Source organism: Thalia democratica, chromosome 2 (assembly GCF_965202585.1).
Source record: "Thalia democratica chromosome 2, ktThaDemo2.hap1.1, whole genome shotgun sequence".
NCBI lineage: Eukaryota > Metazoa > Chordata > Thaliacea > Salpida > Salpidae > Thalia > Thalia democratica.
In genome coordinates, this window is record NC_139166.1 from 69,792,475 (window position 1) to 69,815,686 (window position 23,212).

At 25.8% G+C, this 23,212-nt stretch overlaps 1 protein-coding gene across 1 annotated transcript; it reads right to left on the reverse strand.

Annotated features, from left to right (window-relative positions):
* Positions 1-1,152: 1,152 nt before the first annotated feature.
* LOC145829406 (uncharacterized) lies at positions 1,153-20,574 on the reverse strand. Its single transcript, XM_082937187.1, has 19 exons — positions 20,373-20,574; positions 19,692-19,859; positions 16,993-17,154; positions 16,425-16,610; positions 15,122-15,229; positions 11,118-11,230; positions 8,360-8,512; positions 7,496-7,648; positions 6,853-7,164; positions 5,718-5,900; positions 5,219-5,368; positions 4,829-4,877; positions 4,557-4,634; positions 4,164-4,334; positions 3,371-3,469; positions 2,906-3,051; positions 2,335-2,618; positions 1,887-2,034; positions 1,153-1,506 (listed from the first exon to the last, which is right to left on the reverse strand). The coding sequence occupies exons 1-19, from the start codon at positions 20,511-20,513 to the stop codon at positions 1,347-1,349; spliced, it is 2,964 nt and encodes a 987-aa protein (XP_082793313.1). The 5' UTR covers positions 20,514-20,574; the 3' UTR covers positions 1,153-1,346.
* Positions 20,575-23,212: the final 2,638 nt, after the last annotated feature.

Here is a 23,212-nt window from a genome sequence, read left to right on the forward strand (position 1 = left end):
CGTCTCTCTGATTAGTAATTACTTAAAGTGTATGCTGCTACAAGTTTAATCCGTCTAACAGAATAAAATCATTGTAATCTGCAATACCAATATGTCTTTTTATATTTGTAACCACTATATATTTTCTTTGGTATACTGGTATAAAAATTCTAAATTTCATTTGTATTTCAAAAACATGCTTTGTTATTATAAAAGTTTTAACAGAGATTTTTACAAAAAAAATATCTGATTTAGCAAAACTTTTTATGTTGAAAATGTACTGAAACTTTGAAAAAGTACAATTAAGAAGTGTAGTAGGTAAGAAAACAGTAATTGCCTTGTAAGGAAAAAAGTATTGTAATAACCAACAGGAATTTATTTAACCTAAAAGTAAAAAATGTCGATAAATATTGCAGTTGCTAACATTGGATATATATTATGACGTCTTTTTATACTTTTTTGTACAATCATAAATTCTAAAGCAAAATTTTAATTTATTTGATGATAATAAGACAAAGAAAACAGAAAATAGTTTTATTTAAAAGTAAATAAATGTGCTGATAAATTTATCACAGTGATAATTTATTGGCAGGCTTATTAAACTTATTATTTTCTGCTAAAAAAAGTGAAAGAATGAATAAAAATAAAAAAAACTTTTTTTAAGTAGTTTAAGATTTCATGAAAATAACAATTTTGTAAATTTTAACTAAATACTAAACTAAAAAGTTTGTTAAAACAGTGCAACCCTATAAAAAATACTTGAAAGAAAATTTAAAGCTGTTTAAGTTTTTTAATACGTATTTTCACTCAACAGCCAATGTTTTGTTATAAGCATTTAATTTAAAGCTAACAACAGTTTTTAATCTCCACAGTTAAACTACTTTCAAATAAAATACAGTTTGACTCATATTATTTGGGAAAAAAGGCTTTTTGTAATGGAGCGGTTCTTTGAAAGTAAGCTAGAAAAATCGGTTAAGTTTTCTCTGTATAATTTTAACTAAAACAATACTTAGAGTTAATTTGTAGCGCATTAGTTTTTATAATAGAAAATAAAATTTTACCATAACAAAAACGTATATACTAAAAACAACAAGTAAAAAACAAATGTATGAATAATAACAATTTTCGGTAGTCTTATCTCTTAAATCTAATTATTTTGCTGATTATTTATAAATATAGCACTTAACTAATCAGTATCAAATTTTACGGATAATAAACCTTTTTTACATTGATTCAATAGAGTATACATTAAGTATATATTTTTTTATTTTTATGGAAAAATCACTATAATCTTGTTTCTCACAAAGTCTAAGAATTTTATATAGTCTTGATTTCTTGAAGGAAATAACTATCATCAGTTTATGTTTTCACGGGGAGCAAACGTTCTTCATTGCCTCCAAATCTTCAGGATTGCACGGAGACTTCCAGGTCATCTGAAGACTTTCGAGATTCTCAAGACACTCCTTCTCGAGAGCGTTTAAAACCTCCGCCTCGTCAAACGACTTCTTCACGTAATCTTTTGTTTTCCTGTTTAAAAAACAACATACGGTTGTAAGTGTGTACAGATGTACTGCTAAGAATGTCATATTGGCACTATAAGTGTGTTAAACTTTACTCGAGCTTTTGATTTTAAGTTGAAACCAACTAAGTCTTATCCCCTTGTCATAATTTGTGTACATGTAATAGTCTAAAGTTACGGCAAGTTACTTTAAAAGGTTTAAAAACTTACTTTAAATCGTACAAAGTGACCATAAGCTTTTGTGTAAAAGCTACGTTAATTTAAATCTCTTGATTAATAATATAATTCGTTTGCAGATGCAAATAATCATCTTTTACAATAAGTTGTTTTTATATCAGTTTTCATTTAATTTCTATGGTTTTTGTAACTAAAGATTCATTTAACTTACATGATGTGCTGGTCTTCACTGCTGCAACTACTTTTGTATCCGTTTTGTTCGAAATCATTTTTATTATCATCTACATGATTATTTATTTCTTCCGAAACACTTCCGCTGTCAATTGCGTTTTGTTTGGTTATGCTTCTAGGTAGGCTGGCTGTTAAAGTTTGGATGAAAAAAAAATACTTTAAGCTGTGCAATTTTTAATACTTTTGTATATATAACGATAGTTTTTGTTGTAATAAATATGTTAAACCTTAACACGATTTAAAGTTTCAGCAAAGATAAACAAGCTTTAATAACCAGTATTTAATTATAAAACTTTTAAAAATTTAAAGAGCCTGATAATAAACGCGGTCATCATTTGGTGCATAAAATGAAATAGTTTAAAAACAAGTCTCAACAAGCTAGTAATAATAATGAGTTTATAAGTGTATAATGTAACTTTGTTTGATACCTTCAGCTTTTTCAATCGATACGTTTTCGTTGACGTTTTGTTCCTGCAGCGGCTCCTGTTTCTCCAAACTTTCTCGTGGTGACGTCACGAAAACTTCCGGTGACGTCACAACTTCGTCGTCGAATGACGTCACTTCGACTCTTGGCACCCTGTTTCCTGGCAACTCCAAGCTCCTCCCTAGCAACGAGGACCTCGTAGAAGATACGGAGGACTTTGGTGACGTCAGAGGGGATTTACCGGAAAAAGAACTGTTGAAGCTACTCATTCCGCCAGAGAATCCGAACCTGAAGATTTTATATGTTTTTAAAACAGTATTTATAACTTAAAACTCTAATTTGTTTTTAAATATTATTTTAAAAGTAAATTGTTTTAATTTACAGTACATGAATTACTTTTAACGTTATATTTTCCGAATTGTTTTTTAAATACAATTTTTGATAAAACAATTATGGTAGTTTTATATATGATAAAACATTTAATGTCAAAAATCTATGGTTATGCACTTCGAATTAAAGTTAATTTCATTAAAAGAATTTAAAACTAATTTATTATTTTACATTACACATCTAACCTGTTGACAGTTGAAGGTCGTTCTTGTTTTCCATTGAAGAACTGATTTGGGGTATTTGGTGTGACGCTTTCCTTAATCGGAGGTACACTCGAAGTTGGAGATGTCACAGCAGAATTTGTGGGAGTTGATTTCTTGAATGTGAAGACCTTTATTGCATTTTAAAAGTTAATAGTGGTTTTACAATAAAAATAGAACAGTTTTAACACTTTTTGTAAGTTAGTATTGTAAAAGTGAGTTTTTCAAGTTTAAATATTTACAAAATTTCATTTATATTTCAAAATTTGATGTAATAATACATGCAAATATTTGCAAACAGTAAATGGAAATGTTAATTTGATACGCTTACTTTTCTTAATTATAAACAAAATAATGATACGATAAAAATTAATTAAAGTGAGTTGTAGGTAGATACATTTAAAAATTACGAATTAGTTAGTAAATATTATGTAATATAATAAAACATACATCTGGTGATCCGATTGAAAGTTCAGATAAGGACATCTGAGATTTTGAAAGGTAATTCTTCTCTAAGTTTGAGTTGAACTTGCTACGAAGTGTTGGAGTCTAAAAAAGATTTTATTTAAATAAATCTATCATGTTGTTGCCGCAATGTTGTTAAAAAAAAAGTTTTTAAATGATGACGTACTACTTTCAAAGTGCTTTTGATTACAATGTCATTACATAGGGTGCACGACTATTCAAATTCGGACAATTCAAATTCCGACAATTCAAGTTCTAAAATAAAAATTGATTTGGCCAAAACTAAAAAAGTAATGTACATTTGTCCAATATAAAAAGTACATATGTAGGTCCTATGAATATCTACAAGCCATTTTTTTCTTTTTGCAAAACATTTAATATTTTTTAAAGATATGGCATAAATAAAGTAAAAAACATAGTTATTTTTGGTAATTTTAAAATATCTTTTAAAATATTTAAGATTATGCAAAAAAGAAAAAGTGACTGGAAGATTTTAATAAGATCTACATATGTATTTTTTTATTTTTTTCAAATTTATAATACTTTTTAGATATAGTCTTTTAAATGTTTTTTTAAGAATTTGAATTGTCCGAACTTGAGTTGTCCAAGTTTGAATTGTCATGTAACCCATTACATATAACAAAATTTCATTTCATTTTTTAGTTTAAAGTACAAAGGATTTAAAACTATACTTTGTTGTTTCATTTAAATGTATTTTATCAACTTTAATTGTGTTATTATTGTTACTTGTGGTTTGAAGAGATCAAACAAAACTTACAATGTTGAGTTTAGGAGCCCCTGAAGGCTCTTTCCTACTGGATCTTATCTTTGGGACGTCCCTACTAGGTGTATGGCTGACACTTCTACTTACTTGTGGTTCGTTACTACTGCTTTTTATTGTGCTCGACCTTATAGTTGGTGCAACTGAAGACTGGCGGAGTGGTTTCTTCTGTTTATATTAGATAAGTTTATAGCTTCATTTCACTTATGCTAACATTTGCCACTAAAGCTAATTATAAAAAGAGAGCTATTTTTTGTTTAACATTTTTCAAAAACATTCAAAAACTGTTATTACATACTATAAATTTTGAAAGATTTTTACAATGTATAATTGTAGCACTTATGTACGTATGTTTAGAATAGATTATAAGCTTTCTACGACCAAACTAACTAAAGTCGGTGTTCTTTTTGACTCAAAACTTCTTGAGGTTCTGTTCCCATTTGCTAAAGTCTGCCTTTGAGAAACTCTCTAAAAATAAAAATTTAAAAAATGCTTACTATTTGATAAGATATTTTTGAAAAACTAGTTTTAACTAAAAATAAGATAAATTAGGTCTGGTAAAGTTTAAATATATTAAACTTATAAGTTTACTTTAAAACCTTGTTAATAATATATTTGTTCAAGCCGTTTAAAATTATAATCATTAGAAAAATTAATCATACCTTAGGAACTTCATTCGAACTCTGTCTTAGTACTTGACTCGGTCTTGGCCTAAAAAAGTAAAGCTTTAAAATATCGATTTATTCTATTGTTAAAATGTTTTGAAAATGAAAATATATAGCTTACTAATCAGTAGTTTACAAAACTTTCTATAATAAGCTAAAATGGAAATGTATTTACCTAATCAGACTTAGTCGTTTTTAATACAAAACTAAAACATAATTAAATAAGTTTAAATAAGTGAGTAGCTTTTCTACATGTTAAAACATTACTTTTAAGTTAAAAAATCATGCTCTCTAAAAAATTAAATCATTAGAGCAAAAGTTATTTAATTAATCTAGTTATATTTCTAAAAAACTATATCGGCTAAAAACTTAATCACTATAACTTACTCATCATCAATAACAGTGGTTTGCCTGGTAACTAGATGGGATCCTGTCACGGTATCCCTGTGCACGTGAAATATTTCAGGATTCTTATCAGGTCCGTCTATTGCGATGTTCATTGTTTTCGATCGAGTCACTCTCTGGGGTGTGCTTAATCTATTTTTAATTCTTTGTTTTAAAATTATTATTGATAGTTAGCAAATGATATTGACAGATTACGGTTATATTGTGTTTGAATTTGAATAATTAAATTAAGTTTATTATTATTAGAAAAATGTTTATCTGTTTAAACTCATCGTAGTAAGCGTTTAAACGTTGTTTTAAAACTTATTAAAAAAGTAATTAAATAAAAAATGTTTAAAAGTAAATTCATTTACTTTAATAATGTTTTCTAAAAGTTAAATACATTTAAATTTAATTAAACAATCAATTATTTCTAGTTGTGTTTTTCTATAGTTCAAAATATGTTTGCTTTACCAAAAAACGTGTTACAACAAGTATAAACCTTCGGAAAACATCTTCATTTGTGTTTGGCGCGCTCAAATTGTACTTAATTTTCTCTTCACCGCCAGATGACGCTGCCGAGAGGTTGCTGATGCTTTTGGATGCCCTCATCACGCCCGAGTGATTTCGGTCACGTGACGACGTCACGCCTGAGTGAGCAAGTTGGCGACGTTGGGTTGATAATCTTGAGAAAAAGTACATTGTTTTATTTCGTTCGTTTATTTTGGCTCGGTTTGGCAGGTTGTATTTGCATTAAAGTTTTAGCTTTACCAATGTAAAGTGCTCCAAAGCATAAGACGGTGAGGTAAATTCGGAATTAAACAAAAACATGTTCTTAAATTAAAAACATTACTTTTGTTTACTCAGCCTTTTTAACTGTGTATTTGCTTTGAAGGTTGTGCTATAAAGAGTTAAACGGTGAGATAAAATCGAGATTAAATATCGTAAAACTTATTTCGGCATTGTGCGCGAAACTAGAATAAATACTTTCAACGCTGTATAAAAATTTCAAGTTCGCATTTTCTTGTTTTATTTTTGTTTATTTAAGGCTATAGTTTAGCGTTGTTAATCTTTACATTGTGTTTTAGTAGAAAAGTAATATTATTTTATACATTAACGTTTTCGACGCATACTAAACGTAAACTAAATTTTACATTTACAAATATAGATAACAAAAATTGTTTAGATAATTGAGTAAATAAAAAAAATATAAGAATTGTTTTGATATGTTTACTAATGATATAAACTAACAAAATATAATAAACATACATTTAACTTTTTACATAAATCAACTAGTTTATAATGTTTTTAACGTGCAACATGTTTACATTAAAACCAGCTGTGTGAACAATATAATTTGAGCGCACTAAGAAAACTTCAAAGCTTTTAACTGAACATAAAATTGTAATTATGTTGCTAATTTGAATACTTGCCGATTATAAAGTATAATATGCACGTTTTTAATTTTTTAAATATGGAAATTTGATATTAGGTATGCAATTCTTAATACACTTGTTGCATGATTATAATATACTTAATTGACTTAGTTGTGTAAAGTTGTAGTTAAGTTTAAGAGTTACATACATCTTTCAACTTACTTTTTTATTTTTTATAATAAGTGTAAAGAAAGTATTAACCGGTTTTGATTATTATTGATGTTTTCAGCTGTAGAATTTCTTGATGTGTATTGTCTAGCTGTAGAGGGTCTAGCAGTCGAGGGTCTTGCTGTAGATTGTCTTATTACCGGTTGTTTAGTTGTAGATTGTCTTATTACTGGTTGTTTAGTTGTAGTTTGTCTCGCTGTACTTTGCCTTGCTGTAGGTTGCCTTGCTGTATTTTGCCTTGCTGTACTTTGCCTAGTTGTAGATTGCCTAGTAGTTGATGTTTGTCTAATTGTTGGTTGTCTTGCTGTTGACAAACTTCTGTTGTTTGTAGGTGTTCTCCCAACCCTAAAAATGAAAAAAATGTTGTAACAAAATACTGGTTTATTCAACATCACTTGATAGTAACATAAAATTAATACAGATAACTTAACTAAACGAAAAAAAAACTAATGTAGCTTTAAAGGTATTTTTCAATACTACAAGATTGCATAACTAAAAATATTTTTAAAATAAAACCCTTAGGTATATCGTAAGTAATAATCTATATACTAAATTGAAAAAAATATTTTAATATTTACGAATAATTATTTCTATGCTATATTGAATTTGAAATTATATTGTTTTTATTTTTAGTTTTTGATTAAGTACGAAATTTTATTTTTTTATCCTAAAGTACCTTGACTCCCTAGTGTTGTTGTTATTGTTAGCATTCGACATTCTGTTGTTCATTGTTTTTCTCGTCACCGGAGGCGCTGCGGAGCTCGCTCTACTTGGGGCTTTTCCCCTGACTGAAGATGATGATCTCGGAGTTGTGGCGCGACTCGAACGACTAGCAAAAATAATTTGTTTGTTTAATCAAAAAAGAATTAATATTTTTCATTGCAATTGTTTGTATAATTTTTAAAATATCTATATATATGCAACATATTTATACTCATAGTTTAGTATTTGTAAAAAAAAATAAAGTTAAAAAACTAACACTTTAAGTTGTAATATTTTCTTAACCCTCAGTTTAACTTGTTTTACTTTTATTTGTGAACTCTTAATAAAGTTTTTTTATTTTTGTAAAAAACTTAAAAATATGAACTTGCAAAGTACTGCACAGTTTCTTAAGTTATGTAAAGAAATCTAAACAAGCTATTGTTCAACAAATGAAGTACTTGCTTGAAAGAAATGAATTGCTTTTAACTTTTACAAACTTGTATTTAAAATGTCTTTAAAATATGTTAAGAACACTTAAAAGAAACGGAAGTTTAAAATTTATTTGTGGTAGGGTGAAGTGCAATCAGTTTATAAATAAACGTACAAGTTCACTTGTAAAGTGTATCAGAACTACCTCTTAAAATAAGTAAGCATTAATTTTCAAACTTGTCTTAAATAACAAAATTATCTTAAAAATACACATGCTAATCAAAATGAAAAAAATGTACTTTTTTCAACACTAATTTTTAATTTTACGTATAAAAGCTATTTTTACAAAGTTTTAATAAAAAAAAAGAAATAATTTCTTGGTGTTAATATTTGTAAGATGTTTCTATACTTTTGAGATAGTGACGACAGATCCATAGTACTTTTGCTGTTGTTTTTGCTATTGTACGTCAGTTTCGAAGTTTGTAGGTTTTTTGGTTTCGCTGCTTGATTGTTTGTTGTTGTTTTTCTTGTCGGTCGATTTGCAGTTGAAACTCTACTAGTTCTATTAAAAAAATTGAACGTATACTATACTAAAGCATTTATATTTTGTAAAAAATAATAATCATAACACAAATATGACATCATTTTAAGAATACTATTTTTTTAAAAACACTCTATATTGCACACTTTTACTTTAATTGTTATTACTTAAACTTTTATTTTTTGTGAGTGGTTTAAAACCTACAAGGAAACCATACGCTTCATATTTTAATTACTCAAATTCTTAACCTTTTTAATTTAAAGTTAAAACAATAAAAACCACGAAGAAGTAATTTACTATAAATTAAAATGTCAAATGGTTTTTATCGTAATTACCTGCCAAAATTTATAAAGCTTGTAAATTTAAGATAGATAACTTATTTTAAATTTTAAGTTTTTAAATTGATCTCGTAAAACGACAAAATAATTACAATTTGAACAGAGTTGGTTGGTAAATTTATTTATAAAGACTTAAACGTAAAATTTCTTCAGTTTTTGATAAGTTTAAGATTGATCATTTTAAAAGGTATGAATTTACTATTTCTAACTAAGTACTTTATAATTAATCAAAAGTAGATTTTAACAAAGTAAAATTTAGAAAAACTTTCGACGAGAATTGTTTCTAATTATTTTAAATTCAATTAAACACATTATGCATACTAAAAAATAAAGAAAAACACTTAAGTAGATTTTTTTTTTTATAAGTATACAAATAAAAGTCGATTAATACAGCTTTGGTAAGTTAATTTAAACTGTGTTTTGAATATTAATAAAATTTAGTCGGTGCATTGTTTATTTAATGACTCAACATAAGTTTTGAGCATATTTTCAATTTAAAGTATTAAACTAAAATGTTTACTTTCGTTCTTAAATTTTACATATGAGCAAACTAATCAAAATATTCTATTCGATTAAGTTATAACACTTTTGTATTCAATGTTTAAAGCACACAATTATACAAATAATTACATACAAAATTACAAAAGCTTTTATTTAATTACAATACTTCAGTTGACAGTTTAAAAAAGTTTATCATTTATTAAAATTAAATAAAATTAGCATACGTAAAATATGTCACACATTATGTTTGAATATGTCAAAAAAGTTTTAATAATCAAATATTTATTTTGAAACTTAAAGCGTCATAATCATAAAAATATGTGTTAATAAATTAACAATGTATATAAAATTTCAAACATATAATATTTTTTGTTTGAATTAGTTTTATTTAAAGAAAGACCAAACTAAGAAACAAACAAGTATAAAAGTAATGTGAGCTTGCCTTTTATAAAAAAAAAAATATTTAAGAACTCAACAGAAAGGCACCCGTTATAGCATACTTATTGTAGACGTGTTGTTTTAAATACAAACGGAACTTTACTTTCAGGTATGTTATGAAAGAGTAAATAAGGTTAGAAAAACAAAGCAACTCCAAAGAAAGCAAATTGAATCATGCTTATTTTATATACATACTCTTTAATTCTTATACACGTATAGACTATAAAAAGCACGTATTTTGAGTTTAAGAACCTCTAAACTATTGTATAATATCTGGATACTTATCTACTTATAAAACTTTTATTGAAGGCACAAAAGCAGGTGATAAAACAGTACAAAGCGATCAAACCAAACAAAATACTCTGCACTTGACGATTGACGCTTTTGTCAAGGAGAAAGATATGTGGCTTGTTTAGTATTAGTACGGTAAACAATACCATGTTGTTTTTATTGGCTTAAACTTTTTGAATGCCATAAAATCGTGTGGAATGCGTTTAAACTTTCCAGAAGACTTTTATCTTTTAATAAAATTTTGGGTTAGTGAGCAAACATAGAAAACTGGTCGTAAAGAAAAGAAAACAGAAACAGTTTAAAATAATAAAACCAATGTTATCAAAAATATTTACTTATTTAGATAAAGTATAGATATTTAGTGTATAAAAAATGTTCTTAATTTTTATGTAAAGTCAATATATTTTTAATAATAAATTAATAGGTTATAACAAAAAAAAAACTTGTTAACTAAAAAGCTTGTTGTCTCAAAATATTAAAACAATTTTTTCTACAGCTAAAGCAAGTTATATACTAATTACGATAGAAATATTTATGTATGCATATTTCAAAGTATACATAGCTAAACGTGTGTAAGTAAATACAAAACAATTAACGTTAAATTTTAGTTTTTTTATTTTGTTATAACATTGTTTGATAAAATTCTGCAATGTAAAAACTGAAAATGGTTTTGGTTTCTTGGAAAAATAATGCATACGTTTAATTAAAAACTATATCACAATAAGTACACCTGAAAATGCATGATTCATTGATTTTTTGTTGTGGGATAACACATGTACTTTTTAATATTACTTATTAAAGTTTGTCACGTGATCACAGACTAATACTTTTTATTTCTTAGAAAAGTTTATTCATATTTGTGTAACATATGTATTCACATCATATACGTGCTAATTTTTTTGTTGAATACAAATTGTCTTGAAGCACCATATGACTAGAAAAAGAACAATATTTATCACATCAAAAAATTTGTGTAAAAATACTAGGTCATAAATGTATTGTATACTTTATTTGTAGAAGTAATTTTCAAAGGAAAACAATTATGACGTCACACGAACCTGTTGTTTGTTTTTCCGTGTTTCTCGCACCTGCACGGGTCGTGTTTGTCCAAATAGTGCTCCAAAGTGTCCCAACCTCCCCCAACTCGAACCATCACGTGCTTTCGCAAGATCTGTAACGTCATAAACAGTTAGCTTAATAAGAAAAAAAAATCGATATATTTATAAATCATACTATAATTTTTGTAAGATATAAGCATATTTATTTGTGATGTAACAGTTGGTAAGTTAGGTAAAATTTAAAATACTTAAAATGACAAGTTTTAAATAATGCAAAAAATATGTTGTTGTAATTTGGCGTCTTAAAGCGTTCTCTAAGATAAAAAGTTCAAAGTTACGAAAGCTCATATAAGTAGTAATTCAAAGTAATTCTTACCAATTAGCTAGAGAATATTTTCTCAATTGTATCTAAAATGTGATTTCAAATGAATTAAAAACTAGTAATCTCTACATGCTGTTATACGAAAAGGTTGTAACACATCAAAATTTATTTTATTTTATGTGCCGGTCGATAACTTGTTTACAGAGCAGGTGTTTTTGTGACGTATCAAACAATTTAATACGTCATTACAAAGTTTGTTTTTAATCAAATAAACATGTGATTACAAATATAAATTTATTGTTAAGTTAATTTTTACTTGGTTCTCATACTTTAATAATAGAAACATAAGTTAATTTGTTATAATAAAGTAAACTATCTGGTAATTAGCAATTTTATATATATTTTTTCTGATTTTTTATCAAGTTGAACTATTTTGATATTTCTTTTAAGGAAAGTTTTTGTAAGGTTGAAATAAGATTGTTAACAAAGTCAAATATTTTGATTAATATATACATAGTATTTTCTAAAATAATTTTATAGTTACAATATGTAAAAAAAAAAAGCATTTTACGTTTACATTTAAATGTTGTATGCTAATGATTAAAGATTTGTTAGATTTATGTATTTCTACAGTTTGCAAAATTTTAAGCTGTAATTGTACAGTTGCCCGGCAACTCAAAAAACTAATAAAAAGAACTAATTAAAAACAAAAATTTTCCTAAACTGTAACATTTTTCACAATTAAATGTTTTTATACGCTTTTGACGTTTTAAGTTAAATATATTTTTAATTATCACGACTTTTTGTGCGTAAATTCGCTTCAGTAAGTTCAAAAGCATTGATTGAAATGAATTCTTAGAAAATAAAAATTTAGAATTTTTATAATTTCGCGTTACGACAGCTTAAATGTTATACTTCACACATTTGCGTTATTTAAAATATAAAATTGATTAAAATTATGTTGCGTGCAAGAAACATTTTACAAAATATTTACAAAATAAAAAAAAACGAATTATGTGTTGTCAGGTTTTAAATCTTATTGTCGTTGTTATTTAATTTCACTAATTCTCGCTAAATACTTCCTCCGACAATGTATTAAAAGGTATTATGGTTACAAAGCTGTTTACACTTGATACATGTATTTTGTAATTAAAAGATTAATATCAATTAATCAGATTAAATACACCAATACATCCTTAATTGAAAATTACATCACTTAAAATTTTCATTACAAATAATAAAATACTTGATTTAAAACAAAAAAAAACTAGATTAATAACTGAACTTTTCAAAAATACTTAAACTTAAATTTACAATACCTATAATCCTCAGTAAAACATTTTTTTAAACAAGTTTTATGCAAGTATCTAAAAAAAATATATTAAAACTTTTCATTAAAACTGAAGAAAAAAGTTAATTAATCGTGTTCATAGATTTAAACTTATAAGTATAAAATATGTTTTTAAGTGTAAAATAAATAAATTTAAAAAAAATTAAAAAACTAGTTTAAAAAAATATATTTTGATATTTATATAAAGTATTAGTTTAAGTTGTGTGAAATTTTTGTTGTTATTTACACTTTTATGTACATAGAAAACTAACACGTTAGTCTGACGAATTAACTAAACCAATTCGTATTATCATACTCTTTTTGGCTACTATAACTTAAATAACTAATAAATTAAAGAATAACAAAGGTAGACAATACATAACGTTTATGTTACAAAATTAGAAACGGTGTTTTGGTGCACTTAAAAAAGCTTTTTATCAAAACTAAAAATTAATCATACTTTATATTAAAACAGCTTGCCCCAAGTCAACTCGTTTGAGCAAAACAAGTACAAATACAATTCGATACACAATTTAACAATAAATTTCCTCGCAAAATAACAAAAATCCACAAATGGTACAGCAATCAAATTAACCTTCACCAAACACAAGTAGATCAAAACTTTCAAATAAAAGTTGGGAAAGGAAATGGGTTGTATCAAGTCTATTGTGTTTCGACAAAAACAACACAAGAGCAGAAGTCGCCTGAAAGTTTCACAAAAACAAGACAATGCAATGTGGTTGGCCCCTTTTTATGTTGACAAGACTTTTGAACTTACTTGAATGACTTTGTAGAGATTAAAAGTTTGAAATGGCGAAAGTAGTAACGATATTAAAACGATTAAAAATTCAAGCAAACTTAAGAAACTAAAAAATGTGTTTTATTAATGCATTTCTGTCTTAGATTGGTTAAATTAAACTTTTAGTGTATGTAGTTTTCTACTAAGAAATCTTGTACTAGTTACTGATAGTGTAAAAAAAATTATAGTAGTAAGGTTTACTTCAAAACACATCTAATATTACTAAGAAGTTGGAAATATACTAATGACTTTTGTGGTTGTTAAACTTGTTTGTACAACGTTAGACTTGTTCAAAAAAACATATGCTTTTAAAACATGTAAATCTGCAACTTTTTGTAACTTTTAATAGCAGTTTACCTTGATTCATAGTGATTTCTAACTTGTTTCAAAAAATATAGTCTTAAATCTGTCACTTACAAACAAAAAAACTTTGTAAATTTTTTTTGCAAATTTTATAGATAAAGTTTTGACGTAACAATATAAATTAAAATTTTTATTATCAGTTTTGAACTTAGTTGAATGACTTTTTAGAGATTAAAAGTTTGATAAGCCAAAGTAGTAAATATATTAAAACGATTAAAAATTCAATCGAAACTTTGGTAACTGAAAATTATGCTTTTTAATGAATTTATAATTTAAACTTGTTAATTTTGTTACTATAAGCAAAATATATTCAGAAGTAAAGTGTTATATAGTCAGAAATATTACACTTATTACTAATCATATAAAAACAAATATAGTACTAAAGTTTACTTAAAAATACATCTACTATTACTTAGTTTGCATATGCGTATTTAACAATAAAATTTGCAACATTTTTAATTTTTAATAGTATTTTACTTAGTTTTATCATACGTATTTTTTAACTTGTTTCGAACTAGTTTAACAACTGTATTTACAAACAAAATGCATTGTTTAGTTTTTGCAAAGTTTATTTATACAGTTTTGACGTAACAATACAATTTTAATATTAACTAGCACGACTTATTCATTTTTAATTATTCCAACTTTAATGTTAATAAAAGAACAATTTGGTTAGAAGAACTTTTCTCAAACTGATTTAGCTAGTACTAATAGTCCTTTATAGTTTAGTTATGATATGGTAATTGCTATTTATTGGCTTAAGTCTTGTGTTTTATCTCTGCCTAAGTTGTAAGGTTGTTATGGACAACAATGTGTACTTTAAAATAATTTACACCGTTAAATTGATACATACTTTAGTTTAATATTTTTTTCTTTTAGAAAAAAGTTAGTACTAAAGCAAAAAAAAAAGCTACTATCGTCTTCATATTATATCTATAAGGTTTTACAACTATAATATTGTTATAAAGTATTCAATATTCATTAATAAGTATTAATGACTATTACAGAAATTTATAAATCTAAATAAGTACGCTTAAGCCTTTATTATAACTATAAATCCTCAGTAAATGTACTTAAAATTATTTAGTATTAAGAATAGTCCCATAAATCAAATAAATAAAGGTTAACTTTATAATTTAAAAAGTCATGTTTAATTAACACTTAAAAACTATATTACATGAAAAACTTACTCTCATGAAGATGAGATTTTTTGAGTCTCCAATTCGGTATTTACCCTCTCCGACCCTGACCATCGGAAATTGTATGGGACAGGTACATTGACCAAGTACGTATTGTACCTGTTGTTGAATATTTAATATTAAATTAGAAACTTTAATGGACATGTACCAAGTACGTATTGTACCTGTTGTTAAATATTTAATAATAAATTGGAAAGTTTATTTGGCATAAAACTTTTTATTGGGTACCAAGTACGTATTGTATCTGTAAGTAAACATTTTTATCATTTTTTTCATTAAAACTAAGTGTTAATAGTTTTAAATTATACATGTTTGTTTATATGTAAAAAACTCAAAAAATCAACATTTAAGAACCAACATAATGATTTATAAGTTTTTTTAACTGATCATTTACTTAAAATGTTATTAACGCTGAATGTATTGACTATGAAAAAACAAAGAAAAATTAAAACATGTGCCGTACCGCTTGCATAGATTAATAATGATTCAAAATACACTGCTAAGTATGTAAAGGCTAAACAGTAAACAACAGCAAAAAAAAATAAAGTAATATTATTACATTTATAGTGTCTTTTTTTTATTAATAGTTTTGTAAAGTGAACTTTATTCATGAATGTGTGAATCTCTTTTAGGTTGTTGTGTTTGTTTGAGTAAAGCTTTGATGTTTTTTTTTGACTTAAACAAAACATGGTATTTGTACTCTGTAAGTATAAATAAATAATCTTTGTCTTAAGATTACTGTTTTATTGAATAAAATGTTTCTAAGTATAAATATTCTATACTGAAGATGATTTTACTTCCAACATTAATTTAAGATAAAAAAAAAACGTTATTAACTTTACTAACGTTCTCAAACTTTACTGTAATACAAGTTGTTGTTATGCTCACTTAAATTATAATACTGATTTATTAATGATGGATGAATTAAATAATTATTAATAAGCTTGTTTAAATAATTTTTGAATTGAACGTGTAGTCTAAATTATTTTTGTTATGACAATGAAAAATTATTTGTTTTAAAACAAACCAAAACACACCAGCCCATCAATGGTTTCAAAGCCCTGGTTAATAAATATAAAGACTGTTATCTAGTATTTTTTGTTAGTTTTATAGTTTGGAAACATAAATTCACTCTGCCACATGATGACATTATCAAAATGTAGTTAAATTTATTAAAATAATACTTCAGTTTTACAGATGCGAAAAGTTAAGTCTAAAAATCGTAACTATAAAAATATTAAATGAAAAAAAAGGTATAGTTTATAATTAATGAATGTTAAAATAGTCTCCCCACCATTTCATCTAAGGACTTGAAGTCCTGGTCCACTCTCTGCTTCACCACCCTCCTCGGAGGCGGAGGTGCTTCCTCCTCGTACGTCACCACCTCCTCCTCCTCCATCTGGATCTCCTCGTCTATGTCCTCCTCCATTTGCACCAGCAGCGGGGCCGGAACTCCGTACTTGCTGCCTTTGCGCGCCACCTAGTGGAATTAGTACTTGTATTGCAAATTTATATCAATGTTTTAAACTGATTAGTACCGTTTGTTCATTAACGTTTTACTATGAAGTCTAACTATTACTGAGAAGTTAATTTCTGCTTACTTATGTAAGTTTAACTGAAATAATTTAAGTTTAAGGTATTTTTTAATATCAATAACTATTTTAAAACAAATAGTTTTATCTAAAACAACTTTTAAATTAAAACGGCAGTTTTGTAGTTATGTTAGTGTGAAAATGAGCTTTTAGATTTACGACATTTGTTATTTCGTTACAGTTGTATTTATTAAACTAATAAACAAATATGTAAAAACCAACTTTCTACAAAAAAGTTCTTTAAAACAATCAAAACAGTTTAAAACTAACTTCTAACAAGCACAGAATGACGTTTTTCTTGTTCAACCTCAGCACCAGATCATTCGTTTCAAACCTCAGTATGTCAGTGATTAGCAGTTGTTTCGCGCAGTAATCAATAAAACTTGCAATGTTGTCTCTTGCGAAGAAACTCTTTGCTTCTACACCGTTGTCCTGAAAATCAAGTATTGTACAGTGCGATACACATAAAAAACAGCTGACATTATTTCGTGACTATGTATTTATTTTTAAATTAAATATGTTGGTAGGGTAATAACATCAAAGTATTAAACTTAAAGTATTAGATAAAGAACAAAAAGTGCAATATTTTATACTAAGCAATTAAAACTCAATCCTAGAAGTACTGAGCTTTGATATATCTTGTCTTACAAACAAGCTCTAAATTTTTAATTCTGGTAACATTCAGTATTTTGTTCAAACGTTGCAGAATATGCATAACACGATATCATGCTTGCAATAATGCAGTATATTTTGCCGGTTGAATAATTTTAATTGGTTGTATTGCCCTTGCAATAAGCAATAACACGTAAATTTCAAGTTGATGATTTTATTGTATTAATAGCTTATATTATATGTAAAAGAATATATTAATAAAAATTGTTAATACTTTTAGTATTTTTATGATTGTAAAACCTTAACAATAAGTCGAGACTTAGTATTTATTTTTTAGAAATTAATTTTGATAGTTTTAAATATAAATTGTAAGGTAACCGTTAGTATTTTAACTTTAATGAAACAAACAAAATAAGCAAAACTTTTAATAAGAATTCATTTATCAACTAATATTTTGACTCAGTTATAGTTTTGGAACACCGTATTTTTAAGTATAACTAATTTATTTAAAACACAACTTATTCTTGACTTGAAATACTATGAAATAAAACTACATAAAATTTAAATATAAAAGTATACTTGATTAGTTTAAACAAGTTTTGATAGATATTTCAATATAAATTATACGTTTTAAATAGTTTCTGATTTATTATTATTAGTTAAATAATTAAACTTTAAGCATTTTATAATTCTATAAAACAATTAAGAAAAATTCTATTAACTAAATATAAACAACTGTTTCTACTATAGCTTTAAAGTTTCGAAAGTAAAAGTCAAATAAAAGTTTTACGTATTAGATAAAATCGTAAATTCTTGGGATTTTACGTTTATTTGTTTGTGGTCTCTATTAAACTTGTTTAAGAAATTTAATCGGTTTTAAAGCCGTCAGCTTTAGTGCGTGCAGAAAATATTTCAAACTCATGTTCGTACTTTTTTGTTGTTTAATACACTAGATATACTAACATAATACACTACTAGCAGTATTACAAAAACAGCTGTTTTACAAGTTATGTTTAGTTAAACAAAGTTATTCAGTTAAACTTTTTACGTTGCAATTCTATAACAATTAAATAATTGTTTTTAAAAAATGAGGTATATCTATTAATAATTTTTATAAGTTAACCGCTTTAAATTTTGATTTTAGATTAAAAATTTATGCAAACAATAAAACTGTTTTAGTTAAAGATTTGAAGATAAAGTTCCTTCTAAATTTTATATCTTTTTTAAAAGTCTTATGTTTTTACTTTACTTATACATTAAATAAAAACTATAATAAAACTATCCGTGCTTTATTAGTACTGGTTCGTTATTAAATTATTAACTAATCAGAATGTACTGTCTATTTTTATTAAATTTTTTATAAAGTTAACTGCTATTAGATTAGATACAACAAAATGTCAAATTTGTGTTTACTAAATTTTGGTGTGTTTCTAATGCAATTATAAAATCTGAACGATGTACATGTGTTAACCTTAAACTTCACTGTTTTTGAATTCATTGTGTTTAAAAAAGTTAAAGACATATTAAATAGTTTTTTTTTTGGTTTTAAGAGATGTTTGTAGTCTTTGTGAATTAATTAAATCTTTATTTGAATACTTAAAAGATTTACAAAAAAAAATATGACATCAATGCGGAACTAAAAATATAAATTGAATAACTTATACGTTTTTAACCCAAACATTTAAAATGATTTAATTAACGGTTTAACAAGTCGTATCAAAATTTAAAATTCTTAAACGCACTAGTACTTCTTTTTTTGTCTGTAATTGAGAATTTAAAGGAATTTAAAGGTTAATTAATTGGATTATATTTACAACTTTGTCAAATAATAACGGTTTTTATATCCATTAATACAATTAAAACAACTTTGGTGTATTGTATTTAAACACGCCTTAAGTAAAACTTGTATCCTGAACAGAATGAATGCTTATGTAAGTATCACTTGTAATTATCTTAAAAGTTTTTTTTAAAGTTTTACCGTTTTTTAATAAAATGTTTATTCTTTAAAACAAAAAGTATAACTCAAAACAAGAAACTTTTCAAATAGAAATTTGATTTATGTAATTGTTTACTTAACACAATGAAAAAAATTAAGTGTTTTTAAGCTGCGGTTTAGACTTAGTTAAAAGAACTTTGACTCAAAATTTCATTAAACAAAACTGTATTACTTTCAGATTTTATATTTACATTCATATTACATCAACTTTACAGTTATGAAAAACTAATTAGGATACAACGTTCAAGAGTAGTTTCTCAAATTAATTGTAGTAAAGTTCTGTTAAAGTTTCCGAAAGTAATTTTTTTTGAACAATGAATAGAATAATCAAAAATTTCCAATAAAACAAACAATATCCAACCTTGTAAGTGAGTAAACCCTGAGGAATGTTTTTCAGGTTGAAATCAGGATTTTCCTGCATCAACTCATTAGCACAGTTGGTGATCATGTTTGCGTGCTTGCACAGAATAACTCCAGTTTCAATTACGTTGAAGAACGTGTCAACATTTATCCTCACTTTGTATAGGTCCTGTCAGAAAACTAAAAAGTTGTATACCTAGGTAAAATATTGAATAGTTTTAGTTTTGATTTTATATGTTTTTAAATTGGAAGACCAACTTAAAAAACCGAATTAAAGTTAAATAAACTGCAAGCTAAACATGTTAATTGCCCATCAGAACTAAATGTAGACAAAAGATATATTTGTGTAGTACAACAATTAATCAGAATCTGACGTTCATTAAGTATTTTGAACACTTATGATTCTTTAAGTTTAAGAGTGTTTATGAATAAAAATCTTATCTTAAAGAAATGCCTATACCCAAAAATGGGTTTTTATAACAAAAACAAAAAACGAAAAAAATCTTTATGTAATACCAACTTTAACTATTAGCCAAATCTTTTATCATTGCAAAGAAATATTTACATTTTAATTTTAAACAATTTTTGTACATTCATTGATTCTTAAATTAACGGAACAATGCTTAAGAAAATAGTTTTACACTTAAATCAATAACAATAAAAGGTTTATAAAACTACTAACCTTGAGCCACTCGGCCAAATCTTCAGTCATGGCGTACAAGTACTGCTCGTTTGAGCTGTACGGCCTCACGCTCTGGTTCGCGGCACTCTTGATCGATCTCTGTTGTGACGTCATATTGTTGTTTTGCTGCGGTGACGTCATACTGGTATCATGTTACGAATCGAAATGTTATTTAGTCGATTATTTTTTTTTAATTATGAACTTCAACAATCTGTGAAAACTTCAAAGCATTGTTAACTTGTACTACACTAAGAAGTTTTTAAACTGGTGTAAAATGTTTTAGTACATAGATTACAATTAAATAGAAATAACATAAATCTGAACCCATTTAATTTTTGAGACGTACTACAAAGCAAAAAAAATGTCGAAGTTATCAAAAATACTTAAGCCTTTAAACAAATGTTGCAATGGAAACAAAAAAATACAGTTTAAATAATGGTCCTAAATTTATTAACTAACAATTAAAAAATTGGCTCTTTCTTCTGCTTTAAGTCGCACTAATTTTGTTATAACAATAGTAATTAAATGACGTATACTGTTGTTTATTTACAATATAAAATATTAAAGTTCTTATATACATGTTGAAATACTATCATATGTACTAGACTTATTATAATATGATAGACGCAACTTTGGTGGAGCAACAAGAGAATCTTACTCTCATAAGCACTAACTATGTTTTAAGTAAGATATTTATAGTAGATTGGAATGTGTAAAACCATCAAAAAACAGGAAATATATAGTTAAATACTACTTTATAAAAAACAAGTAGCTAATCAATCGTACAGTCGGAAATTCAATTTAAAAATTGGTTCACATGTAATTAAGCATGTCAGTTGTTTGAAGACTGATTTACATCTTGTGACTTTGTAACTAGTTTTTGGATGACCTCAAAACTGTGTGCCTGTTACTGCTTATGTAAAGAGTTGTTGAAACAACAACGCTTTCTACATTTCAAGTGCACAAATGTTAAGCAAAATGCCTTGCAAGCTTTACACAACATTTTCAATAATATTTATAAAAATATTTAATCAAGAGATAGAGGTAATTTTTTTAGATGAATTTCTCATATAACTTTATAAAAACTATTTAATGTTACATTTGTTCCAAAAATTGAAAATAATTAAAATTTAAGTGAAATTTTTGACCGTGTTGCCCAGAGTTAAAGTCGTCCTAATTCGTTTTGCATTTGTTTTACAGATTATATTGTTTTGGAAATTATGAAAAATGTCTAGTATGCTATTTGTCTTGCTGACTAAATTAATTTTCTTAATCTGAGGTATAACAAAAGCTAGTTTAGAATACTTACAGGTGGTACATATATATTTTTTTAATTTCTAAAACTAAAACAGTAACTGTATTTATTTTAAGGTTTTCAAACAACTATAAATACAACTTTTTTTTTGTAAAATGTAAAGTAAAACTACAAATTTTGACCGATAACAAATTCAGGTGGAATTACTATGTTGAATCTCTGTTTTACGTATCTTATTTATAAATAAACTTATAGAAAAAACATTTAAAACTTCAAGATTTATCGTTTTTAAATTGTCCTTAATTGAAGTGACATAGAGGTGTGTGATACATCGCGTAACAATACAAATAAAAATATTTTAGTGTAAACACGAGTGAACGTGATTTTACATGAGTTAGATTTTAAACAACAACACTATATTGTGACGCTTTCTAAATATGTTAAATGTGAAAGGTGTCAATATGTATGTGTGGTTTGGTAACAAAGTGCAATGAAAACACGGGGTAACAATGAAAGAAAAATGGAAAGGTTTGAACTGAATTAAACACGGATTACTAGTGTAAATATGAACGTTAATTTTGATATATTGCACATTTTTTATGAAAATACGTAGCACTAGTAGTAAACAGGTTAGTTGAATTTAATTCAAAACTTAAACTTCAGTAGAAAATCTACAACAAAATAAAACTAAATTACATTCTTAATTCGCTTAATTACTATGTAATAATTGAAAGTTTTTTGTTTTAATTTAAATATTAAGTCATCTAAATTAATCTGAACTAAACTTCAAAATAACCTATATACAACTTAAAAACAAGACAATAACACTTGTTATGAAATTAAAAAGTATTTAAACGATTGTAATTAGAAAAACTTTAGAAATTTTTGTAAAATCCATGTAAAAAATTAAACATTTTTTCTTATAATATTATTTGAACTTTTTAATATCATTAAAATATGTATATGACATTTCGTAGCAAAAATTTAATGAAATTTATTTATTTAAACACTTCGTAATTTATTACAAAAAGCTTACTTTCACCAGTATTTGATCAACAATTTTAATTAGTTAAGTAGCTGTATCATTTAAGGTAGAAAAATATGGTTGTTTTGAAAAAAAATTAATAAAATTACAATTTTAAATTGTCTATAGATAAAATGTGCTACTTCACTCGTTAGCTATTTCAATGAAGGTAATAGTTTCACTTAGCTACAATGTAATAATAACTAAAATACTAAGTACTTGTTTTGTTTCATTAGAGTTTATTTTTTGTTGTGTATAAAAAATTTCAGTTTAAAAAAGGTAAAAAGTATCAAATTAAATTTATGTATTAATGAGTAGAATACATAGAAACTTTATTTCTCCTAAACTTATGTCTAGTCGTTTAGATTGTGACAATTCAGAGAAAAATCAGTATTAAGTACAAAAATGTTCGTGTTACGATTGCATTTAAAAGTTTAACATTTAAACTTCTACATAGTTACGTCTACTAAAACTCGTTGGTAAAAAAATACTCTCTTAAGAGACTGTTCTCAAAAAGGTCAACCAATATTTTTACAAACAATTAGATTAGCTTTTCCTCTT

Excerpts from the sequence above, each read along its gene's own strand:
- LOC145829406 (XM_082937187.1), bottom strand. The coding sequence starts at position 20,513 with ATGACGTCACCGCAGCAAAACAACAATATGACGTCACAACAGAGATCG. Across the intron at positions 16,611-16,992 it reads TCATTCTGTGCTTGTTAGAA|GTGGCGCGCAAAGGCAGCAA; the intron begins GTTAGTTTTAAA and ends TAATTCCACTAG. Across the intron at positions 3,470-4,163 it reads GGGCTCCTAAACTCAACATT|ACTCCAACACTTCGTAGCAA; the intron begins GTAAGTTTTGTT and ends AATCTTTTTTAG.